The sequence below is a fragment of the Lagenorhynchus albirostris genome, chromosome 6, assembly GCF_949774975.1.
Source record: "Lagenorhynchus albirostris chromosome 6, mLagAlb1.1, whole genome shotgun sequence".
NCBI lineage: Eukaryota > Metazoa > Chordata > Mammalia > Artiodactyla > Delphinidae > Lagenorhynchus > Lagenorhynchus albirostris.
This window is the reverse complement of record NC_083100.1, coordinates 37905544-37926602: the sequence shown is the minus strand read 5'-3', so window position 1 is coordinate 37926602 and position 21059 is coordinate 37905544. Positions and strand designations below refer to the sequence as shown.

General features: G+C 44.4%; 1 protein-coding gene across 1 annotated transcript in view; it reads right to left on the bottom strand.

The window, feature by feature from the left end:
* Positions 1 to 17807, bottom strand: part of ANKRD44 (ankyrin repeat domain 44) — a 317887-nt gene extending 300080 nt beyond the window's left edge. Inside the window, exon 1 of the mRNA XM_060152397.1 lies at positions 17683 to 17807. Within this exon, the coding sequence (XP_060008380.1) occupies positions 17683 to 17709 (27 nt within the window). The 5' untranslated portion in view covers positions 17710 to 17807. The remainder of the gene's footprint in view (positions 1 to 17682) is intronic.
* Between the last annotated feature and the right edge of the window lie 3252 nt (positions 17808 to 21059).

Sequence of the window (21059 nt, the reverse complement as noted above, 5' to 3'; positions counted from 1 at the left end):
TGGCTTCTCTTGTTGCGGAGCACAGGCTCTAGGTGCACGGGCTTCAGTAGCTGTGGCTCGCGGGCTCTAGAGCGCAGGCTCAGTAGTTGTGGCGCACGGGCTTAGTTGCTCCGCGGCATGTGGGATCTTCCCGGACCAGGGCTCGAACCTGTGTCCCCTGCACTGGCAGGCGGATTCTTAACCACTGCGCCACCAGGGAAGTCCCTGTGCAAGTCTTTAAAGACCTGTCTCAGTTAAAGCCCATCTAAAATCTTGTAACTATAAAAAAAAATGATAACTGAACATTTCCTCCTGTGCTATTTCCTTGACTGGGGGTGAGGGAGGCTGATTCAGATCTGCTCGTGTCATGACACAATGAGCTATCAGTCACACAATTCTTGATTATACGTATTTAACAGAGAACCAAGAAAGAAAATCCACCAAAAAACTTGACAATATTTTCCACCACCAATCCTTTTACTAGGGCTATTTATATAACAAAATATTAATCATGTCCTGACCTTTCTGGCTTCATTTTAATGATTTCAGGAAGAGGAAAGAAAGTAAATATTAAGGAACTGGGAAGGATGGTGGGGAAGGAGAAAACATAGCAGCAGAAACTGGCACTGGATCATTCATTCATTCAGTTAGTAGCTACTGATAACCTACTATCAGGTTCACCAGAGCCCTGCATACTAAAAAGTGGGCGTGCAAGCACTTTCCCCCCAACCCCCGAAGTGAAGAGTAAACGAATGGCTTAGCGCCCACCTTCCCAAGCCACACACTAATCAAGGAGCTAAACATGGCTTGAAACCAGAAGTGAGAGGCTCAACCAAGAAACTCGCCCCTGTCCACGTAAGAGGGAAAATGAAAGTACTCGTTAACTACATCTGCATTTAGACACATCTAGAGATTAAGCAGTTCTGTGACAAACATTCCCTTCAGATGGCAATTTCAGATACTTCTCAGGAAATTCGAAAAAAGAAAACAAAGCACATTGTGGAGGTATTCTGGGGGTCAGAGCGTGGGAAAGCCTTAGTATTTCAGCACTTTTCCCAGTTACGAGTGTTTTCAAACAAGGATGAAGTTCCACGGCTTTCTGTATATCACAAGGTTCTTAACCCAAAGGGGAACCATGAGGCAATATCCTTTCGGCCCTGTACACAAGGGGCTCCCTCTTCTAGACCAACTTAAAACTGGGTGATCCAGTTCTCATCTGGATAACACAGACAACATGCCACTAGAACCACATAACAATTACCAGGCAGCAGACTTCAGTATTCTATCCTGGGGTGTTTATGCAGTGCTTCAAGCTGTATCCTAAATATAACTGTAGAAACAACACATGTTTTTACAAGTGCTGTTTAAGAACAGGACAGGCAAATGAAATGCACCTCAGACTGAGCCAGAGGAAAAACAAGAGCTCTAACCCGACTGAGAGTCTGCAAGCCCAGGAACAGCCTCTGGCCTCGGTTTCTCCCTCTGAAAAATGGGGATTCTCGTGTTCGCCTCCTGTCTCCCCCAGAGGATTTATAATATTGTTCAGAAAATGCTGGAGGTCTTCAGGTACTTTAGGTACGAAGTCACTGTCAATGTTTTCTAAAGTTATACACTACAAGAATTTCTTTTCAAATCTTTATCAGCAAGTCCCTTCAGTCTTAATTCTTTCTCTCTGTAGGCTCAGAAGAGAAAAATGAAGCTAACTTTTAGAAGAAAGATGACATGTGTTGATTAACTGCCCTTTTGCTCCTCACTAACCACTTCAAGGTACCCATCTTCTCCCAAGATCAAAAGGAACTCCCGGCCTAGGAGGGGTTTTAGAATAACTCAGATGACTCTGGAAGCTCAAGAGTGGGAGGCAAATCCTCGTTACAATTATAATGACATGAATACTGGAAACCACACACACACACACACACACACACACACACACACACACACACACACGCACGCACGCACACACTCACCCACACTCATAACTCACACAGAAATTACAAGACTTAGCTTCAGAGAGAACTTCCTAGAATAAGGAGAAACATTAGATAAGTAGATACTATTGATATTTATTTCTTAATTTTATGATTTCCATGTATAATAATTAAGTGTATCTTTTAAATGTATTTGTTTAAATTGGCTTTCCATAAAAATTAAAACCATTTTCATCCCCACATTAATCTGGAGTCCCTACTCAAAGAAACTAAAAATAGCATTTTCAGCACACAGTGGGAAATAGAAAATCTTAAGATTTCTGTTTCACTCTCAAATATAAGCAGTAAACATAGCACAGGGAGATCAGCTCGGTGCTTTGTGACCACCTAGAGGGGTGGGGTAGGGAAGGGGGGAGGGAGGAAGACGCAAGAGGGAAGAGATATGGGGATACATGTACATTTATAGCTGATTCACTTTGTTATAAACCAGAAACTAACACACCATTGTAAAGCAATTATACTCCAGTAAAGATGTTAAAAAAAAAAGAAGAAAAAAAATATATATAAGTGGTAAAGCTCTCCTCTCCCATCTCAGCTCTTTGAGAGCATCAAAAGTACATTTTAACTGTTTCTGAGTCCACATCTGGAGTTTAAAAATCCAGTTTACAAGGCAAATGATTTAAAATATAAACTTACGGCTTCCTTTTCTACAGTGATTCCTAGAGGGAGAAAAAAAAAGTCTGAGTACAAACAAAATATTGTTTTAAAGAGGATTTTTTTTTTTTAATTAAAAGTATACCAAGAAAGCTAACTAAGCTTCTACTTTCTCCTGGAGAAAATAATAAAGGCAAGACTCTCCCATCTTAATCTAATTAAGTCTAGATCGAAGTTCAGTTTAGGTAATAGTACGGCTGTAAGAAGGCAGCACTCAATTTCTGAAGAGTACAGTCCCAAGTGTGTGCTCAGGTTAGAGCAGGGGATGGTACACTTTCTGCAAAAAGCCAGATAGTAAATATTTTCAACGTCGCGGGCCATACAGGTTCTGTCACAAGGACTCCTCTCCGCTCTCAGGGCCTGAAAGCAGCCACAGACAGTACATAAACAAATGAGGGAGGCCGTGTTCTGTTTTATTTATGGACACTGAAATTTGAATGTCATATAATTTTTATGTGTCAAAATATTATTCTTTTGATCTCTTTCAACCATTTAAAAATGTAAAAACTATTCTTGGCTCACAGGCCATGTAAACAGGCGGCAGGCTGGATCTGACCTGTGCACAGTGAGTGGTCTGCCAGCCTCTGGGTCAAAGTCATAGAAGAGTAGAGTGGCAGCTGGCTCACCTAAGCCAACATCCTCATCACTTAGAGGAAACTGAGGCCCAGAGAGGTGTGATGACTGCCAGGGTCTCCCTGCCAATTCACGGGAGAAATGGAGTTGAGAATTAGATCTCTGGGAAGGATCACTGAAAAGGTATGGCAGTGATGAAGAAATGTCCTTGAGTTCAATTCACACGGACGGGCCCTGGGTGCTTAACACCAGAGACGTCACAGGAAACTAGCCACCAGTCATAGGAGCCTTCAGTACCTGCCTGCCCACTATGTAAAACAACTTATCACCTGCCGGCCACTGCACAGATTCTGAGGGCTCTATATCAGCAGCAAGGACCAAAGGATGAGCCAGATACCCATCAGCCTGATTCTTTCCACTCTTCCGGGTACATAGCTCTGCTCATTTCTTCTGCAGCCTAAGTAACAACCTCCACTTCGGTTACTCTGATTCTAGAACTCCAAGAAATAAGGGTCAAGGTGGCTGAAGAGCAGAGATCGATGTTAAAAATTATTTCAAAGAACAGAGAGAGCAGGGACGACCACCTCAAGCTACGTTCAACAGCATCTCCAACATTCACCTCAGAAAGCAACATGCTCAGCCTCCCTCCCATTCCTACTTCCTTCCTTCTTTTTTTAAAATATGTTTCTCTCCTATTTTTCTTTCTTTAATCTACTCTTTTTCTTTTTTTTTTTTTTGGTACCAATTCTTATTTTCATTTTCCCGTGACCCTTTCTATTTTGCCCTACACCTTCACTGGGTATAAACTCAAACTGAAATACACTTTAAAATTAATATACACACGTGTATCCAATGATGTTTAACTTAGCTCCTCTCCTAAATAGCATTCTGCAGTTTTAAGAAAAAAAGGACTCTAAAGTGACTTTTTACACAGGATCTGTCATCTGACTTTTTTTAACCACATTTTTTTTCAGAGAAATTTAGCGTTGCCTATCTTGTTATGTATTCATTCAAGGCTTGAAGTTTTACACTGATGTTTTTCAGAAATTACACCATGATTTTTTTTTTATCGAGATTGCTCTACCAACTATTTTGTTCTTACTTCCTCAAAAAGACACCATTATATACTTCTGCAAAGAGGAAATGGCGTTCTCGTAAGTAATTTTCAGTTCTTTTTGACAACTTAAATCAAGAATGACTGCAAATGCCTCAGAATTTTTTAAACGCAGTTATTCTCCTATCTAAACATAGGATTCTTCAGTCAAATAAACTAAGTCAATCGATTTGTTTAAAATGAAATGAAAGAAAAATACACCTCCTAAAGTTGTAGGGGGACCAAAATGCTACAATTCAAACCTACCGATGGAAACTTCACACAAAAATAAAACAAACACACACTCTCTACCAATGCTGTTTAAGTTAGAGAGAAGGAAGACCAGACAAATGGGCATAAACTTAAAACATACCTAAAATCATATTCTTTTTTTTTTTTTTTTTTTTTTGCGGTACGCGAGTCTCTCACTGTTGTGGCCTCTCCCGTTGCGGAGCACAGGCTCCGGGCGCACAGGTTCAGCGGCCATGGCTCACGGGCCCAGCCGCTCCGCAGCATGTGGGATCCTCCCGGACCGGGGCACGAACCCGTGTCCCCTGCATTGGCAGATGGACTCTCAACCACTGCGCCACCAGGGAAGCCCTAAAATCATATTCTTATAGAGCTGAAATTAATCCTAGAGAGCTAGTCTCTTTAATTAGACAAATGAGGAACCAACTAGAGATTCAAAGACTATTTATTGAGTTCCTACCATGAGCCACTTGCTGGACAAAGACTCTTCCCACTTGATTATCACAACTTTCCCATCAAGCAAGTATTATTATACCCATTCTATAATCGAGAAAAGTTATGTCACAGGAAGAATGACACAGCTAGTTAGGAGAAGAGATGTGCTTATAGCCTAGATCTCCAGACATCAATTCAGTGTTCTCTTAACTACGCCACTCCCATGTAATATTTTTGGAAACTGTTCATTGAGATGCCACAATATTTTTTTTATTATTATTATTTTTAACATCTTTATTGGGGTATAATTGCTTTACAATGGTATGTTAGTTTCTGCTTTATAACAAAGTGAATCAGTTATACATATACATATGTTCCCAAGTCTCTTCCCTCTTGCGTCTCCCTCCCTCCCACCCTCCCTATCCCACCCCTCCAGGCGGTCACAAAGCACAGAGCTGATCTCCCTGTGCTATGCGGCTGCTTCCCACTAGCTATCTACCTTACGTTTGGTAGTGTATATATGTCCATGCCTCTCTCTCGCTTTGTCACAGCTCACCCTTTCCCCTCCCCATATCCTCAAGTCTGTTCTCTAGTAGGTCTGTGTCTTTATTGCTGTCTTACCCCTAGGTTCTTCATGACATTTTTTTCCCTTAAATTCCATATATATGTGTTAGCATACGGTATTTGTCTTTCTCTTTCTGACTTACTTCACTCTGTATGACAGACTCCAGGTATATCCACCTCATTACAAATATCTCAATATCATTTCTTTTTATGGCTGAGTAATATTCCATTGTATATATGTGCCACATCTTCTTTATCCATTCATCTGTTGATGGACACTTAGACTGCTTCCATGTCCTGGCTATTGTAAATAGAGCTGCAATGAATATTGAGGTACATGACTCTTTTTGAATTATGGTTTTCTGAGGGTATATGCCCAGTAGTGGGATTGCTGGGTCATATGGTAGTTCTATTTTTAGTTCTTTAAGGAACCTCCATACTGTCCTCCATAGTGGCTGTACCAATTCACATTCCCACCAGCAGTGCAAGAGTGTTCCCTTTTCTCCACACCCTCTCCAGCATTTATTGTTGAGATGCCACAATATTTTAAAACATTACGAACACAGTAATAGAGTACCCTAGCACCCTGACATAAGACTCTTTGCTAAAGAGCAGAGCTTCTCAAAACAAGATTGCTCCTTCTTGGCTGCTAAGAAATGGAGCATTAGCAACTAAACGTTACACTTGCCTCAGAGGCCCCAAGACATAATTGTTCTGAGGCTCCAAGGCACCTAAAACCCTATTCACTTGGCTTCTAAATAACTCATGACACTATCATTTACTCAAGCTGCAGTTGGCCAATTCTCAAGCTTACAGTCTAGTCTGAAATCTGGACTCCATTAAGAAGGATATGGAAAGATTTTCACACTTGTAGGAATAAACGAAGATATTTCAGCATGCGTAAAGCAACACTGAAATCCCTGGGACAACGACCAACACCCACTTCCTGTTCAGGTAACAAGAGAGGGGAGGAGGCAGGGTCGTTAAAATTGAGACCTTATAACTGCTTGCTGTTTTTAAAAACTAGCCGGGTTAGATAGAAACAGGGTTAAAAAGTTAATATAACAAAATGAGTTCTTGGCAACTCTAATATCTGAATTCCCCTGGAAAAACCTCACCCTGAAATATTTCACAAGGACAGCCAAATCCAGGTCTTCCTTACACACACAAGATGTGATTTTTAAGGCAGACACTCAAATATCTGACTGGAGTCATGAGTGCCGCTTAGACTAAGTCAACAGGCGGGTGAACCTCACAACTAATTCAGAAGCGTATTTCTTTAGGCAACAGAACTAGCAGAATTGTGTGCTTTTCTGACAATCAATCAGAAAGGACTCTAAAAACTCTACTGAAGATATTCTATCAAGTGAGAGTGAAGGGCTTGGAGGAGAACAAAAGGAGCAGGAAGAAGTAAAAAGAAAGAGAAACAGTTTCCAAAAAAGAGTGAGTCAACTAAAATATTTCAGTGCCCTGGGCAAATGCTAAGGTTTCATGGGGCTTTTTCTTGTTTTGTAAGATAAGGATTCTCTTTTTAAACATAATCACAATACTATATTCATACTTTAAGTCACCAGCCAGTCAGCACCCAAATTTCTCCAACTGTCTCTCAGAAGCGTGTTTTTTAAGTGTTTGCATCAGAATCCAATTAGTCTTAATTCTCATTTAATCTACATAGTTCCCCTCCATCTTTTTTTTTCTTGCAATTTTTCTTTAAAGAAATGGGATCTTGTTATTGTAGAATCCCCACAGTCTCTATTTCTTTAAGTAATTTTTTTTTAATTTAAAAACTGTGTTAGGTTAAAAACAGGCCATCTCTAGACCTACTACATTTTTCCACCAATGTCCTGCAGCATGATGACCACCCAGCCTCTTTCAATGAAGTCCATGCTACTCCAGGATACATGTTTGTCCACAAAATGTTGCCATGCAAGTAATATATGCAACATTCTATTCAAGCAGAGGGTGTCATGGAGACAGAAGAACCCATAGGTAACACCTTACCTTATGCTTTAGTACTTTTTGGAACAAGGTGGGGTACATGTTAGTTTTTAAAAGTTCATGCCTAAGCAACAAATGGGAATAATGAGTTCTGTCCAGATACAAACTCATTAATTTAGGTCTCCAGGAGAGGACACGTAGTACCTATCAGAAGAACTCAAGTGAGAAAGATTTGTTAATATACAAACAGCTCTCCTACCAAGTTTGCATGTTAACTATTTCTTCCTTTTGCTCTTCTGCCTTCCTAGCATGAACCCTATGCTTCAGTAAATTCACAGTCCTCAGGTTACCCCGACAGGTACATGGCACGTCACTCATCTGGGATACCTTCCACTCCCATCTGCTGCCTAAATCATTCCTTTCCTCAACGACCAGTTGGGCTCCCTCCAGCTCCCTGAAGCCTTTCTTAATAACTCTGCCCATCTCTGGACTCCTGTAGTCCCTAATCAGTACCCCAAAATACAGTCTAAACCTGCGCTATGGCTGGTTTGAGAGCTGTTTCATATACCACATGTATTCAACAAAGATTTGAGGTGGGCCTTCCACATACAAGGCATTCACAGTCATCTCTAACAAGACCATGACCTCCACAGGGAAAAGGGTCTCTTGTGATGCTACACCTATGTCAGGAGGCCAGAAGCACAGTGGCTAAGAATGTGCACCTTGGAGTCAAGCTTGCCCAGATGTGAACCCCAGAGTCATGTGACCCTGAATAATTACTTAATCTCTCAGTTCTCAATTTCATCATCTGTAAAATAGAATAATAGCCACTCCTTCACAGATATGTTGTTAGGATCAAATCACATAAAGCGTGAGTATTATCTTGTCTCCTTATTACCAATTCTCTGTCTGGTCTCTATTGTATTGTACCTAGTCTTACCTGTTCTTATGCTTTGTGGAAAGGGGGAGTAGAGGACTCCAGCTGAGTCACTGCCATGGAGATGGAGTTCATTAAACACTCCTCGATTGCTTGAATGCATAGAAGATCCACTTTGCCATGGGTGTGAGTGTCCCTTCCCAACATATTTAGGGTCCCTTTTCCTAGTGTCACCCTGATACTTCCCCTGTAAAGAAATGGAACTTGCTCAGAACTAAATACAGTGTTAACCCATCTTCATCCCAATTTAAAAAGAGAGGAAACAACCGGAAAAAAAAAAAAAAAAAGACCAAAAGTGATCTTTTATCTTCTGATGGGGCCAAAAATTTACTCCGAATTTTGTTTGAATGGAAACTCAATATCCCAGTGTACAGATAGAAACTCTGTGTACGGAAGTTTTTCCAAATTTTTTCTTTGAGTACCTCATAAGTAAAAACATTTGAACACATACAAATATATACACATACATACATATTTATTTCATTCACTTAACAAATATTTACTGAGCATTCACTATGTGCCTTACACTGCTCTAAGTGCTGAAGATACAGAAGGAAATGAAAAAAATATATATCTTTGCCCTGTTACTTGTGGCTCTCCTACACGTAAGTTTTTATTTAAAAAATATGTATATAATATATATATATATATATATATATATAACATATGGTATAAAGGATATGTACCATGGAGAAAAGAAAGAAACAGTGGCAAGAAGTGTGTGGAGTGGGCATTTTAACTGGAGCAGCCAGAAAAGAATTCACCAAGAGGGTAATATTCAAGCAAAGATCTGAGAGAGGTGAGGGTGGACCATGCAGATACCTGGGGAAGAGCTTCACAGGAAGCAGGAGGCTCGGGGCCTGAGGCAGGAGCGCACCTGGCACATCCACTGAATAGTGAGGAGGCCACTGTGCTGGAGCCAAGGAGCCAGGGAGAGACTGGAAGAGACACGCTGGACAGGTGAGTGGCAGGACTGGGAGGAGAGGGCCTGGGGCACCACTGTGGGATGTCAGCTACATGATCTGAGAGCCATCACCCTGAGAGCTATGTTGGATAGAGTGCGGGGGCCAAGGCTGGATGGGGAGGACCAGTCAGAAGGCCACTGCAGGCATCTAAGTTGTGGTTTGGCCAAGGTGGCCAAAAGCGGAAAGTAGAGCTAAGAGGGTTTTATAGTACTAGCATATAATATACATTAAAAGTACACACAAACAACATTTTTAAGAATTTTAAAATTCTTTCTCAAAGTCAATAAGGCACCCTGTTCACCCCTGGAGTGGGGGTGCCCCCCGTCCTCTTTAGGAGGCCACTGTTCAACAAAAATTGGTTGGCTGACCTGTATCAGTTGACCTGAATTTCTGCCTGGCCTTCTGCTGTGATACTTGTCCTGTGCTCACTTCCTATCTTCTTCTTCATTCTGCCAGTCTTAGATACCAAAACAAGTTTCCTCCACAGACGGAGTGTATCTACACATGTTGATCTCATGCAAGAAATCCCTCCTTGTGAAAGTTGATGGTCTTTGGGTCAACTGCACCCAATATCTGGGGCCAATGGTTGGGAAACAGACTTCTTAGACCCAGATATTATTGTGGAGTTCAATAAAACAGGATTAAGGAGAGAACCCAGGCTGTTTGCTAAAGCAGCCCCTCTGAGGAAGGCTACAGAGGGTCCCCCAGCTCACCACAGCTCTCAACAGACAAACATGGGGTCTGAAAGTTTGCTCCCCTTGCCCTGCAAGATGCTCAAGGGAGTCTCAAAAGGCCACACTGAGAAAAGCCCCAGGGGTTCTGGGTCCCCAAAACCAAGCTCCTGGAGACACTAGAAGATGGAACTTTGGGGGAAAGGACCCCTGACTCAAGCAGAACTGTGGGTGCTGGAGGGAAAATCAGAAGTTCATGGAAGGCAGATACTTTTTGAAACCAGATTCCAAGAGTTGAGAAGAGGTTGACATTGAAATTACCTGGGGTGCTCTCTTAGAACGTTAGAATGCTGAAAGAATTTAGAGGACTCTCCACCCACCCACTCCCATTTCACAAAGAAACTAAGGCCAGGACCTGCCCAAAGCAACACAACTATTAGAAAAAGAACCATGAGTAGAATCCAGATCTTCGGATTCCCAATCGTTATTTTAAAAATAAGTGAAAGCAAAACTAAAGCAATTTAACATGGAAATCTTTAGAAACAGGTTAGAACTGTGATTAAATGTTGCGTGTCTAGGCCTCAGATGTTTCTGCACACCTCTAATTTTAGGAGTTGGCTGGGGTCGGGGTGGGGGGCTCCCTTGGGGCAAAATGGCCTCTTGGCATTGAAGATACCTTAGAAAGTTACATGGCGGTGCTTATGACTCATGAGGGTGTGTTCGAGGGGATAAGAGACAAATGAAAACCAAGAAATACAAGCAAACATTGGCTTAGTAAAGCCTGAAATGGCCCAAAGATGGATTACATGCTTCTTTTCTTTGCTTGGCCCAATTAATAGAGTACTAGACAAATTTTCAGTTTTCAAAAGGAGAGACAAGTGAAAGGATCCTTAAAAGTTATGAATATCATCATAAAAAATTAGAGTCATGAATCATTCATTTCAACCTCTTGGGCGACCAACTCTTTCAGAAGCATCAACACTGATAAGAGAAAATACCTGCTCTACTAACTTTCCAACGGCAGAGCAGAGGGCGAAGATGATGTTGGCAAAAGGGTAGTAAAGGAATAATCAATAAAATGGATAATCTATAAAATGAAGAATCTTAGATAATCTTGGGTTATCTATAAAATGAAAGCGGGGGACAGGGCAGGAATCAGTTCCTGAATTACTGACGTCGGTTAAAACTCTTTTCTGGAGCCAGAAATTAACTGTTTGACTTCGTTACCTGGGGAGCTCAGTTAGAGCTCATCTGCAAACACACCCTTCTCAGCCACTACACCCATGCAGGGGTGGGTCACAGAGGGAGAGAGTGGAGCCCAGGCACTGGAAAGGCGCCCAGTCCAACCTCTTCATTTTACAAAGAGGAGCCTGAGGACCACAGAGGGTAATCTGACTGGCCAAGGGTTGGCTAAGGCACAATATATGCTACCTCTCCTTTATCTTATACCCACAGCAAACACTGATTATCAATCATCACATTTTCCCCCATCTCTGGCTGCAAGAGCCACAGTGCTCCTGACATATTGCTCCTGCAACCCCTGACCAACTGGTCAGAGCTGATGTGTGAGAAAGAAGCCAATTTCCAACTCGGGCCTTGCATAACGTTATAAAACAGTCTTTATCATACCAGCTCCTGTGTAAATCTGACTGGAAAGACAGTGACTAGTCTACTAGCCAAACTAGTTCACTATTACTGTCACTTCAATACTGAAGTGAGCAAACATAGTTTATGTGGTGTGACCTTGTGTCCAGGTTTACCTGGGACAGCCCTGACACCTGTTTCCTCAATGTGATATTTAATGGTACCCCCTATCATCCTCAAAGGTGTCCCAGTTTGGATTAACATGATATGGTCATCCAAATTCTATGTAACTCCTAATCACCTACAAACACTTATAAATGTTTATTTGTTTTCTGAGTACACAGTGTGTCAGGAACAGAACCACTGACCCAGTCACCAGTAGTTTTGCAAAACACTTTCAAATAATACTAAACCCAAATGATCTTTTAAAGGGCCTCAGGGACCACTACTCTCATCAACCTCTTTTATATATTGAGCTTTAATACGGAATTTTCCTTGGGAAAAAAACAAAAAGGAGAGCTATAGCTTATGCAATTTTGGAAACGACAGGATTATAAGACCTCTGTAGCCCCTGCCTATTTTTAAATTTCATGTTATAGTTTCGCCTATAAAAATTCACATTGGACTTCCCTGGTGGCGTAGTGGTTAAGAATCCGCCTGCCAGTGCAGAGGACACAGGTTCGAGCCCTGGTCTGGGAAGATCCCACATGCCACGGAGCAACTAAGCCTGTGCGCCACAACTACTGAGTCTGTGCTCTAGAGCCCGCGAGCCACAACTGCTGAGCCCGAGTGTCACAACTACTGAAGCCCACACACCTAGAGCCCGTGTTACTGCAACAAAGAGAAGCCACCGCAATGAGAAGCCTGCGCACTGCAACGAAGAGTAGCCCCCGCTTGCCGCAACTAGAGAAAGCCCGCGCTCAACAAAGACCCAATGCAGCCAAAAGTAAATTTAAATAAATGCTTGTAATACAACACTGTAAATCAACTATACTCCAATAAAAATTTTTTTTTTTAATTCACATTGTATTGTTGAAATAGAAATCTTTTTAAAGAATGTTTCAGGCTGGGCTCCCCTAGCGGCGCAGTGGTTGAGAGTCCAACTGCTGATGCAGGGGACACGGGTTCGTGCCCCGGCCCGGGAGGATCCCACATGCCGCGGAGTGGCTGGGCCCGTGAGCCATGGCCGCTGAGCCTGTGCTCTGCAACGGGAGAGGCCACAACAGTGAGAGGCCCGCGTAACGCAAAAAAAAAAAAAAAATAATGTTTCAGGCCTATTTCTGGCACAAACAAGTGTGCCTTTCTGAGTTTATATTTACTCTCTGTTTAGAAGAAAAGAAGAAGTAAAAGTTGAAATCTTAAAAAAATTTTTTCAATCAATCCAGGGCTAGACCTTGTGCACCACTGCTGGATTTACACTAAAGCAGCCAGTTGTTAACTGAGAGGCATAAATTCAGTTTATTTGGAAAACCCATTGGTCTAGACATCATAGGTATCACGTTGATGCTCAAGAGAAAGATACCAATATCATCATGTGGGATGTTTAAAAATTCTTACATGGCTACCTAGACAGAAGCTAGAAGGAAATATATCAAGCTGCCAAGAGTAGCTCTCTCCGAGGACAGAGACTTCACACGGTTTTAACTGTTTTTGCTTATCTAGCTTTCTGATTTTTCTACAATGACCACAGTTTATTTGTTAATGACCAAGAAACAAATCACCAAGCTACCAACCAACACATCACTCTCCAGGGTAGGGAGGTGAAAGGCAAATGGGATAAGCCAGGCCCCAGTGTGGCAGGAGCAGAGGCCTCAGAGCAGCTCCTGACTCTGCCAGACCTGGTTCTGGCCCCCGAGCCTGGAGGAATGCGGGAGTGTGGCTCACCCGGAGCCTTCCCGGTAAATAAGAACAGGCATCTGTGAGTCCTACGGTGCACTGCCCTTTCAACTATCGTAAGTATAGCTTTGTGGTCAGAGTCCCACCTGTGCAATCAGACTGCCAGGGTAGGACACTGCACTCCATCACTTACTGGGTGTGTGACCTTCAACAAGTCAATTAGCCTCTTTATTCCTGTTTTCTCATCTGTAAAGTAAGAATCACACAACCACCTACCTCCTAGCATGGCTGTGAGGATTAAGACAGACGATTCATGGCAAGGGCCCAGCATACAATAAGATCACAATAATGTAAGCCATTATTAGGTCTCTGCCATGAAACACCAGTCCTCAAGTGCCCTCCCCAAACCACGTGACTGCATCCCAAGACAACTAGAGAAGGGTCCACAGAATAAAGCCTTTATTTTCCCTTCTTCTCTGCTGAAGTCAGGACTGGACACAGAGTTTGCTGTAAGCCCAGTGCTGCCAGGAGCCCCGGAAGGACAAGGGCAGCCCAGTAAAATATGTAACGTGTCCCAAGACCCCACACTACGGGCTAGAAATGCTTCTTTCAAAGTTACAGGATTTCTAGTTTCTTGCCACTGCCACGGCTGCCAGCCACTGCCTTTGGCAAGGAGGTGGGTGACTCAAGTGTGAGCTATAGGACTTGGCAAGAGGACACCAAACCAAAAGGCCTCCAGGCAGGAAGCTCCAAAAAGGGCCCCCTGCAGAAAGAGTTTGTCTACAGGCAACCCTCGAGATGGAGATGGCATTCCGCTGTCACTAGCAAATTCAGGAAGAAGAGTGAATATTTCAAAGGTCCAATAGCACTTACCATTCTGCTTCAGAACTTTGAAAAACTTTTCTGGGGGGGCCAGGCTAAAGATATGACCACACTCTTAAAATCACTGCAGTGCCTTCACTACATGACATAAAGAACACCCCCCGTAGCCCTGCAAAGTTCAATATCAAATAAAATTGCAAAGAATTTCACGTCTATCTTCAAACAAAATGTATTACATTTGGATGCAATGAAATTTTCTTTCCCAAACTTAAAATTACCTCACTTTACCAAAGATATACATAAACCTCCCAACATCCATCTATGAGGAAATAATTACATTATTAATGTTAATTACATAGGTGAGTGTGTGCTGTGCTGTATAGGGTGATCAACTTGACCTGATTTGCCTAGAATGTCCTGGTTTTAGCACCAAAAGTCCCACATCCTCGAAAACCCCTCAGTCCTTGGCAAACCAGGAAGACTGGTCCCCCTAACGCTGCAAGAAAATTGATGTGTGTTTTGTGAAGGGGAAAACAGAAGAGACAGTTAAAATGCAGAAGTACTCAATGCGAAGTCTGTTTGCAGCAATAGCTCCCAGTTCCTTTTCATAGTAAAAAAGAAAAAAAAAACCCACCACACTTGCCTCTCCCTTCCCCCTTTCTTTCTACTCTCCCAAAACAGAGTTAGGAAAAGGCATTTTCCTCCTCTTGCATGATGGAGATGTCAGCACAGGACTGACTGTTGAGGTGTTGACCGTCATCGCCAGCAAGCTCCCGCACCCAGCTTCAGCGGGACTGGAAACGTCACCTGCTTTCATGTACACGTGAGACTTACATGATGTTACAAACCAATGTTACCTCACTTTAAAAAATAACAAAATAAAACTCAAAAAAACAAACAAAACCAAAATAATAAAACAAACAACTAGTGATTCAGGTTATCAACAGCAAGAATGTGTCCTCAAACTAAAAATCCAAGAACCCTGGCAAAAATAAGATCCACCTTGCAAATAGGGTGTTAAACAGATGAGAGGCAATTAACAAGTGACTGCTTTACAAACAGGTGAGTGGAGACCTAGGCACTCTTCTACAAACTCTAAGGCCCAGATACAAAGCAGGTGGCTCCCTACCCACAATAGTGAAGCAAAGCTCCTGCAACAGGAGTTTAAGCAAAGGGTTTTGAAGCCTCTGGTGAGGTTAAGAACCAGCTTCTAAGAATTTAGTTTCAAACTGAAAGGTAAGACCATCTAAGGCAAGAAAGACCACACACTTCCTGGACCTAAAGCCTCGCAGAAACCATCACTGTTCACCACTCCATGGCACCCAGTCTACCTCCTCACCCAACCTCCCTCCGGTTTTGCCCCAAGATAGGCTGGCAATTTGTAGATGCTCTTGAATCTTAGAACTCCTTAGTTTCCCTTTATGCATCAGTAAATGGAACCAACTGAAGGTCATACAACTTCTTTCCCCCCACAGTAATACTAGTTTGTTGGGGGAAGGGTTGGGATGTATTCAGAAACACTTTAAAAGAGAAACTATCTTTGAAAGTCCTACTGTGATAAGTCCTGGAGAATAACTTCCTTTCTTTCTAAGACCAAGTACACTTTTCACTAGTGTTGATCTGATTGAGGAGAGGATGCCTTCTTGTCAGCTTTCCAACACATCCAATGACAAGATGGAGGGAGGTGTCTTAACCCCTAGAAGAAAGCACAGGAACCTGGAAGGCAGGAGCCAGGAGTGCATCTCTACCCTACAAGTCAACAGCTGGGTCCTTGAGGAAGACATGCTTCCCTTCTCTATACCTCAGTTTCTTCATTTAAAAAATCAAGGATCTGGGTGAAGATCATCTTTGGCATTCCTTCCAGCTCTAAAATTCTATGTGAAATTCCTCTGTGTATGTGAAAATGACAACGCCTATTAGAAGCATTTTTTGTACTCTGAAGATGAAGATTTAGGCATTAACAGAGAAATATAGTAACTTGCACTGGCAAAGATAACAAGACCAAGGCAGACTAAACTTGGAAGATTTAAAACAACCAAATGTCTAACAATTGTTAAGTATGTGACCAAAAGGTTGAGGGGAAGCCTAAACTAGTATCAACTTACAAGCACTCTTCAATGCTCTGGAACCAATGCGAACAAGTAGATTCATCACGATTACCAGCTGCTGCTCCCCCTGCTAAATTTAACGATAATGTGAATTTTAATTCAGTGATCCCTCCCCCACACAGAAAAGAAAATTTTAAAAGCCTGAAAATACTTATGGAAAGCAAAGCAAAACTTTAAAGGCAGGAGAAAAATTATAGTGATGACTGACTGCATTTAAGTCGCAGGAAGTTCTGGCTGGATACTGAGGACAGCGAGGCACGAGGCGCAACCCACTGGATAAGTATGAGATGTTTAACACCAAGGACTGGCATGTTTGACCGTGTGTGTCAAAGTCAAGACTGCCTTGCCGCCTACCAGGACCGCAAAACAATGTTCATTTCACTATCCATGAATAAATAGCAGAAGAAAAAAAAGCAAGCTGTTTCCTTTTTTCGTAGGACGAGCTGCAGAGTTTTGTCATGCAACTTGGTTGGGCGCCTGTGAGTGTCAATGCCCTCAGAGCAGCGGAGTCCGCAAAGGTAGGGTGTTTCCATTCCACAGACCTGAAGTGAGGACTGTCAACCAAGCCAGCAAATAGCCCCACCTTTCCGAGCAAAGGACTCCAGAGCTACCCTGTGCGGTAGCCCACAGTCTGTGAGTGAAGCCCCGGGCCGGACTTCACTCCTCTTGGGAGAGCCGCGCCAAGGGCCCCCATCGCGCACCACGCACACACAGCCTCTGGGCTACTAAAGAGGAAGTCAGGATGTCATGTCAAGAGGGTAAAGACAGCCCGACCACACGAGAGCCGCGGTATGGGCCAGTCTCCGGCTTGGCTGGGGGGTCTCTTGGCTTGTCCCAGGCTGCCATCCCTTCTCCCTCTCCATCCACGATCCTCCTCCCGGCGGCGCGGACCAGCCTCCCCTCGGCCCACCGGGGCTGGCGGAGCCCACGCTGCGCAGCGCCACAGGAGCCGGAGGAGCACCTCGAGCCTCCCCTCCCCCTGCCCAGCCCGGGCCCTCGGACAACGCACTCCCGCGCACCTCCGCACGCCAGCGGGAGCCCCGCCGCCCCTTCCCCAGCCCCTGGGGCGCCCCGGCCGCCGAGCCGTGCGCGCAGTTCCGACGGCCCAGGGCGGGGACCGAGCCGGGGAGCAGAGCTGCAGCCGCCGGCTTTCGGAGCAGCCGGCGGCCGCACACACTCCTCTCCTTCGCCGCGAGTAAACAGCTCGCTGGCACGCTCCGCGCCGCGCCCCCATCCCCCCGCCGCGGCTCCGCGCCGCCCCGCGCGCCGGCGCCGCCGCCCCCTACCTGGTCGGTGAGTTTGAGCACTGCCATTCTTCTGCTCCTTGGCGCGCACACACATACAGGTCCCCGGCCCGCAGATGTCACGCCAGGAGCCGGGGAAGCGGAAGGTACTGCCAGGGGAAAGGAAAAAAAATCTGGCTCCCGAATTTGACAGCCCTCCCCCTGCTCCTCCTCCGCCGCCTCCTCCTCCTCCCGCCGAGAGGCTGACACTGGCTAGTAGGGTTTGCAGCCGAGCCCGCCCGCCTTTATACAGGAAGTACCGGCTGCTGCCAGCCGGGCCGCCACTGACATCACCGCGCGCTGCCTCGCTCGCCGCCTCGACGCCTGGGCCGACGCTGCCTCCTGCCGCCCGCGGCCGCGCCTCGCAGCCCGCGGCCCTCGGCGCCCGCCCACGCCCGCGCCCGCCCCCGGCGCGCCGCCGTGGGGCCGGACTGTCGCCTGCTTCCGCACCTGCACTCTGCGCAGGGGTGAGCGGGACCGGGGCCCGTGGCTGCCCCCGCTGCCCCCACCCAGGGCATGCACGATTAGAGGCCCCTCTCCCGGGGGGCTGATCGTGACCCCCACACACACCCTCGCCCTGTCTCACACAAACACCCACAAACACAACCTGACGAGCAAGCCCTGTGGACACACCCCGAGGGACAAGAAAGGCTGCACTCACACGCAGCCAACTTCAACCCTGGAGATTGGATCACACGCCTTCCCCTAAACCTCTCCCCCTAATCCGGAATCAGACTGCACAGCACTTCAACTTATCCCACCTGGGCAAGGGGCCACTATGCTGATGCTCTCTTTGTGTAATACGGGAAGGCCCCGACGCTAATTCTTTAGCGAGTGTTTGTCAAACATTTGGAGGGTGGGGACAAGGGCTCTGGCCCTTGCATCTTGTTCTCCAGCTACCTCCCAGTTGGACACGCGCAGAACCCCATCATTAAATTCAAACTTTTGGGTGTTGATTTGGGGAGGAAGGAGGTGGAGCGGAGTTACCAGAGAAGAAAAGAGGTCTTAAATTACCGCATTAATTGGGCTTTTGAGGATTTCCACCTGTTCTGACTCATTCATTTCTACAAAATCCAGTTACCATGCTCTTCAACAGATAGAAGACCCAGCTGTCAAACAGCATGGGATACACGCACAACGGTGATAGTCATAATCAGAGTAAAGTGTTAATACTTGTGGAATCTGAAGCAAACGCTTATTCATTCAACAACCATGTACTGACTGCTGACTTTGTACCGGATACTGGCTAGACACAGTATGTAAAGGGGAGCATAAACATCTAAGATACCTAGTCTTAGGAGGTCTCTGACATAAATAGTCATCACTAATGAATGTAATTACAGAATGAGATAAGGGATCACAGGGGGAAAATAATACTTGTGAAGGAATCCATGACAGAGGAATCAGGCCAGACTGGTAGGTGAGGATGGGCTTCCCTGAGAAAGAGACAAGAGTTGAGATTCTTCAGGAGAAAGGGTTAAGTGGGCAAGTGTATGGGGTGATGCTCCCAGGCAGCCCCACGTGCCCCTGGCATGCCATGGAACAAACCTACAGTTGAACGGCAAACCAAAACCACAGTATCTACCCTTCATTCACAAACCAAATGTGGACTCTTCCTCCCCACTTTCAGAGCCTTCCCAAAGAGTCTCTGTGAGAAAGGAGAGGAGGGATGGTAGCTTTTGCTTAGTATCCTCCCATTTATTATCTAACCATGGGCTTGGAATTCAGTCACACAGGCAAGGGGAACCAAGAAAGCACTCTCCTGGCTTCCACTCCACTATCCTCAGTGATGCACAGAGACAAAAAAAATTCCACTCCAAGGCCTCCCTCAAACACAAAATAGTTTGCTTTTGCTGCATCTATGAAGCAGTTCTTCAGTGCTGTTGTTGGTATGTCTATTTATTAATATCATCCTGCATGGCTTTGTAACTGAACAGGACACTGACTTCTCTACCTAAATATAGCTGTCTTTCAGAAGAGTGATAACATATGATTTGATTTGGCAGATGTACTCAAGGTCCACTTGCTTCATCATGGGCATGCCTACAGGTAAGTTCTTGGGACCTCGTTTGAAAGGAGGAGCAAGCAGTTCTCAACCCTTTCAGACCCATCATCCCTTTTTATAACTAGTATTTTTAACACTCATTACTATGAAATGAAATCCATAGGTAATATTACCTACCTAGGCAAATTTCCCTCCAAATCAATATAATGTCCTAATTGTATAATAAAGGAAAAATAAAAGGGAAGCAGTTTATAATTAATGTGTATTTCAATAAGTAAATGCTATAGCACAACTCTATTGGAAGACAAATAGTAAGATGCTTGCACCTGTATGTAGAACCATTGTGAATGAGAGAACGACAAACGCAATCCAACTTGAATGTTTTATTAGCAACTCACATATAAACATTGGTGTTGTCATTGGTGACATGATTTTGTGAAAGGTTGAATAGTTCCTGGTCAAGTTCCAAACAAAATAAAGAGCGGAAGATTAAGCTAAATTTGCTGATATGGGTGCATTTACCAGAAAGTCTGGATTTAATGTGTGAGCTCATGAATTGAAAGTAACTCCAACAGTTTGCTTCATTGGTTAAAAAAACTCAGACTCAGTGGTGGTCTATATTTGATGAGATGGAGATGACAGAATGTCCCTGGTACAATGTAGAGGAAAAAAAATCCAAAGGTTTATGGAGACGGGAATGTTGGAGTGATTTTATCATGCATACTGTATACCCACCCCCAAACTATAAACCCCTACAGTAAGGCATTGAAAAATACATTAGTGGGACTTCCCTGGTGACGCAGTGGCTAAGAATCCGCCTGCCAATGCAGGGGACACAGGTTCAAGCCCTGGTCTGGGAAGATCCCACATGCCACGGAGCAGCTAAGCCCATGTGCCACAACTATTGAGCCTACACTCTAGATCCCACGAGCTACAACTACTGAGCCCGCATGCCACAACTACTGAAGCCTGAGTGCCTAGAGCCCGTGCTCCGCAACAAGAGAAGCCACTGCAATGAGAAGCCTGCGCACCACAACCAAGGGTAGCCCCTGCTTGCTGCAACTAGAGAAAGTCCGCGTGCAGCAATGAAGACCCAACGCAGCCAAAAATAAATAAATAAAAATTTTTTTAAAAAGAAAAATACATTAGTAAGGGGAGCACCAGAAAAGCTCTGTGGTAACTGGATATGATGGTGGGAAATGCTTCCATTGAGACGACTCCCTGATTTCTGCGAGAGTGGGATCCTGGGATGTCAAAGGCCAAGTGGCAGCACTTAACTGGCAGGGACCAGGCAGACACTTACTATACTGGGTAGCAGGGACAAAGTGGTACTCAAAGGTCTTGACCTACAGGGATATTTGGTAATGCCCTAGGT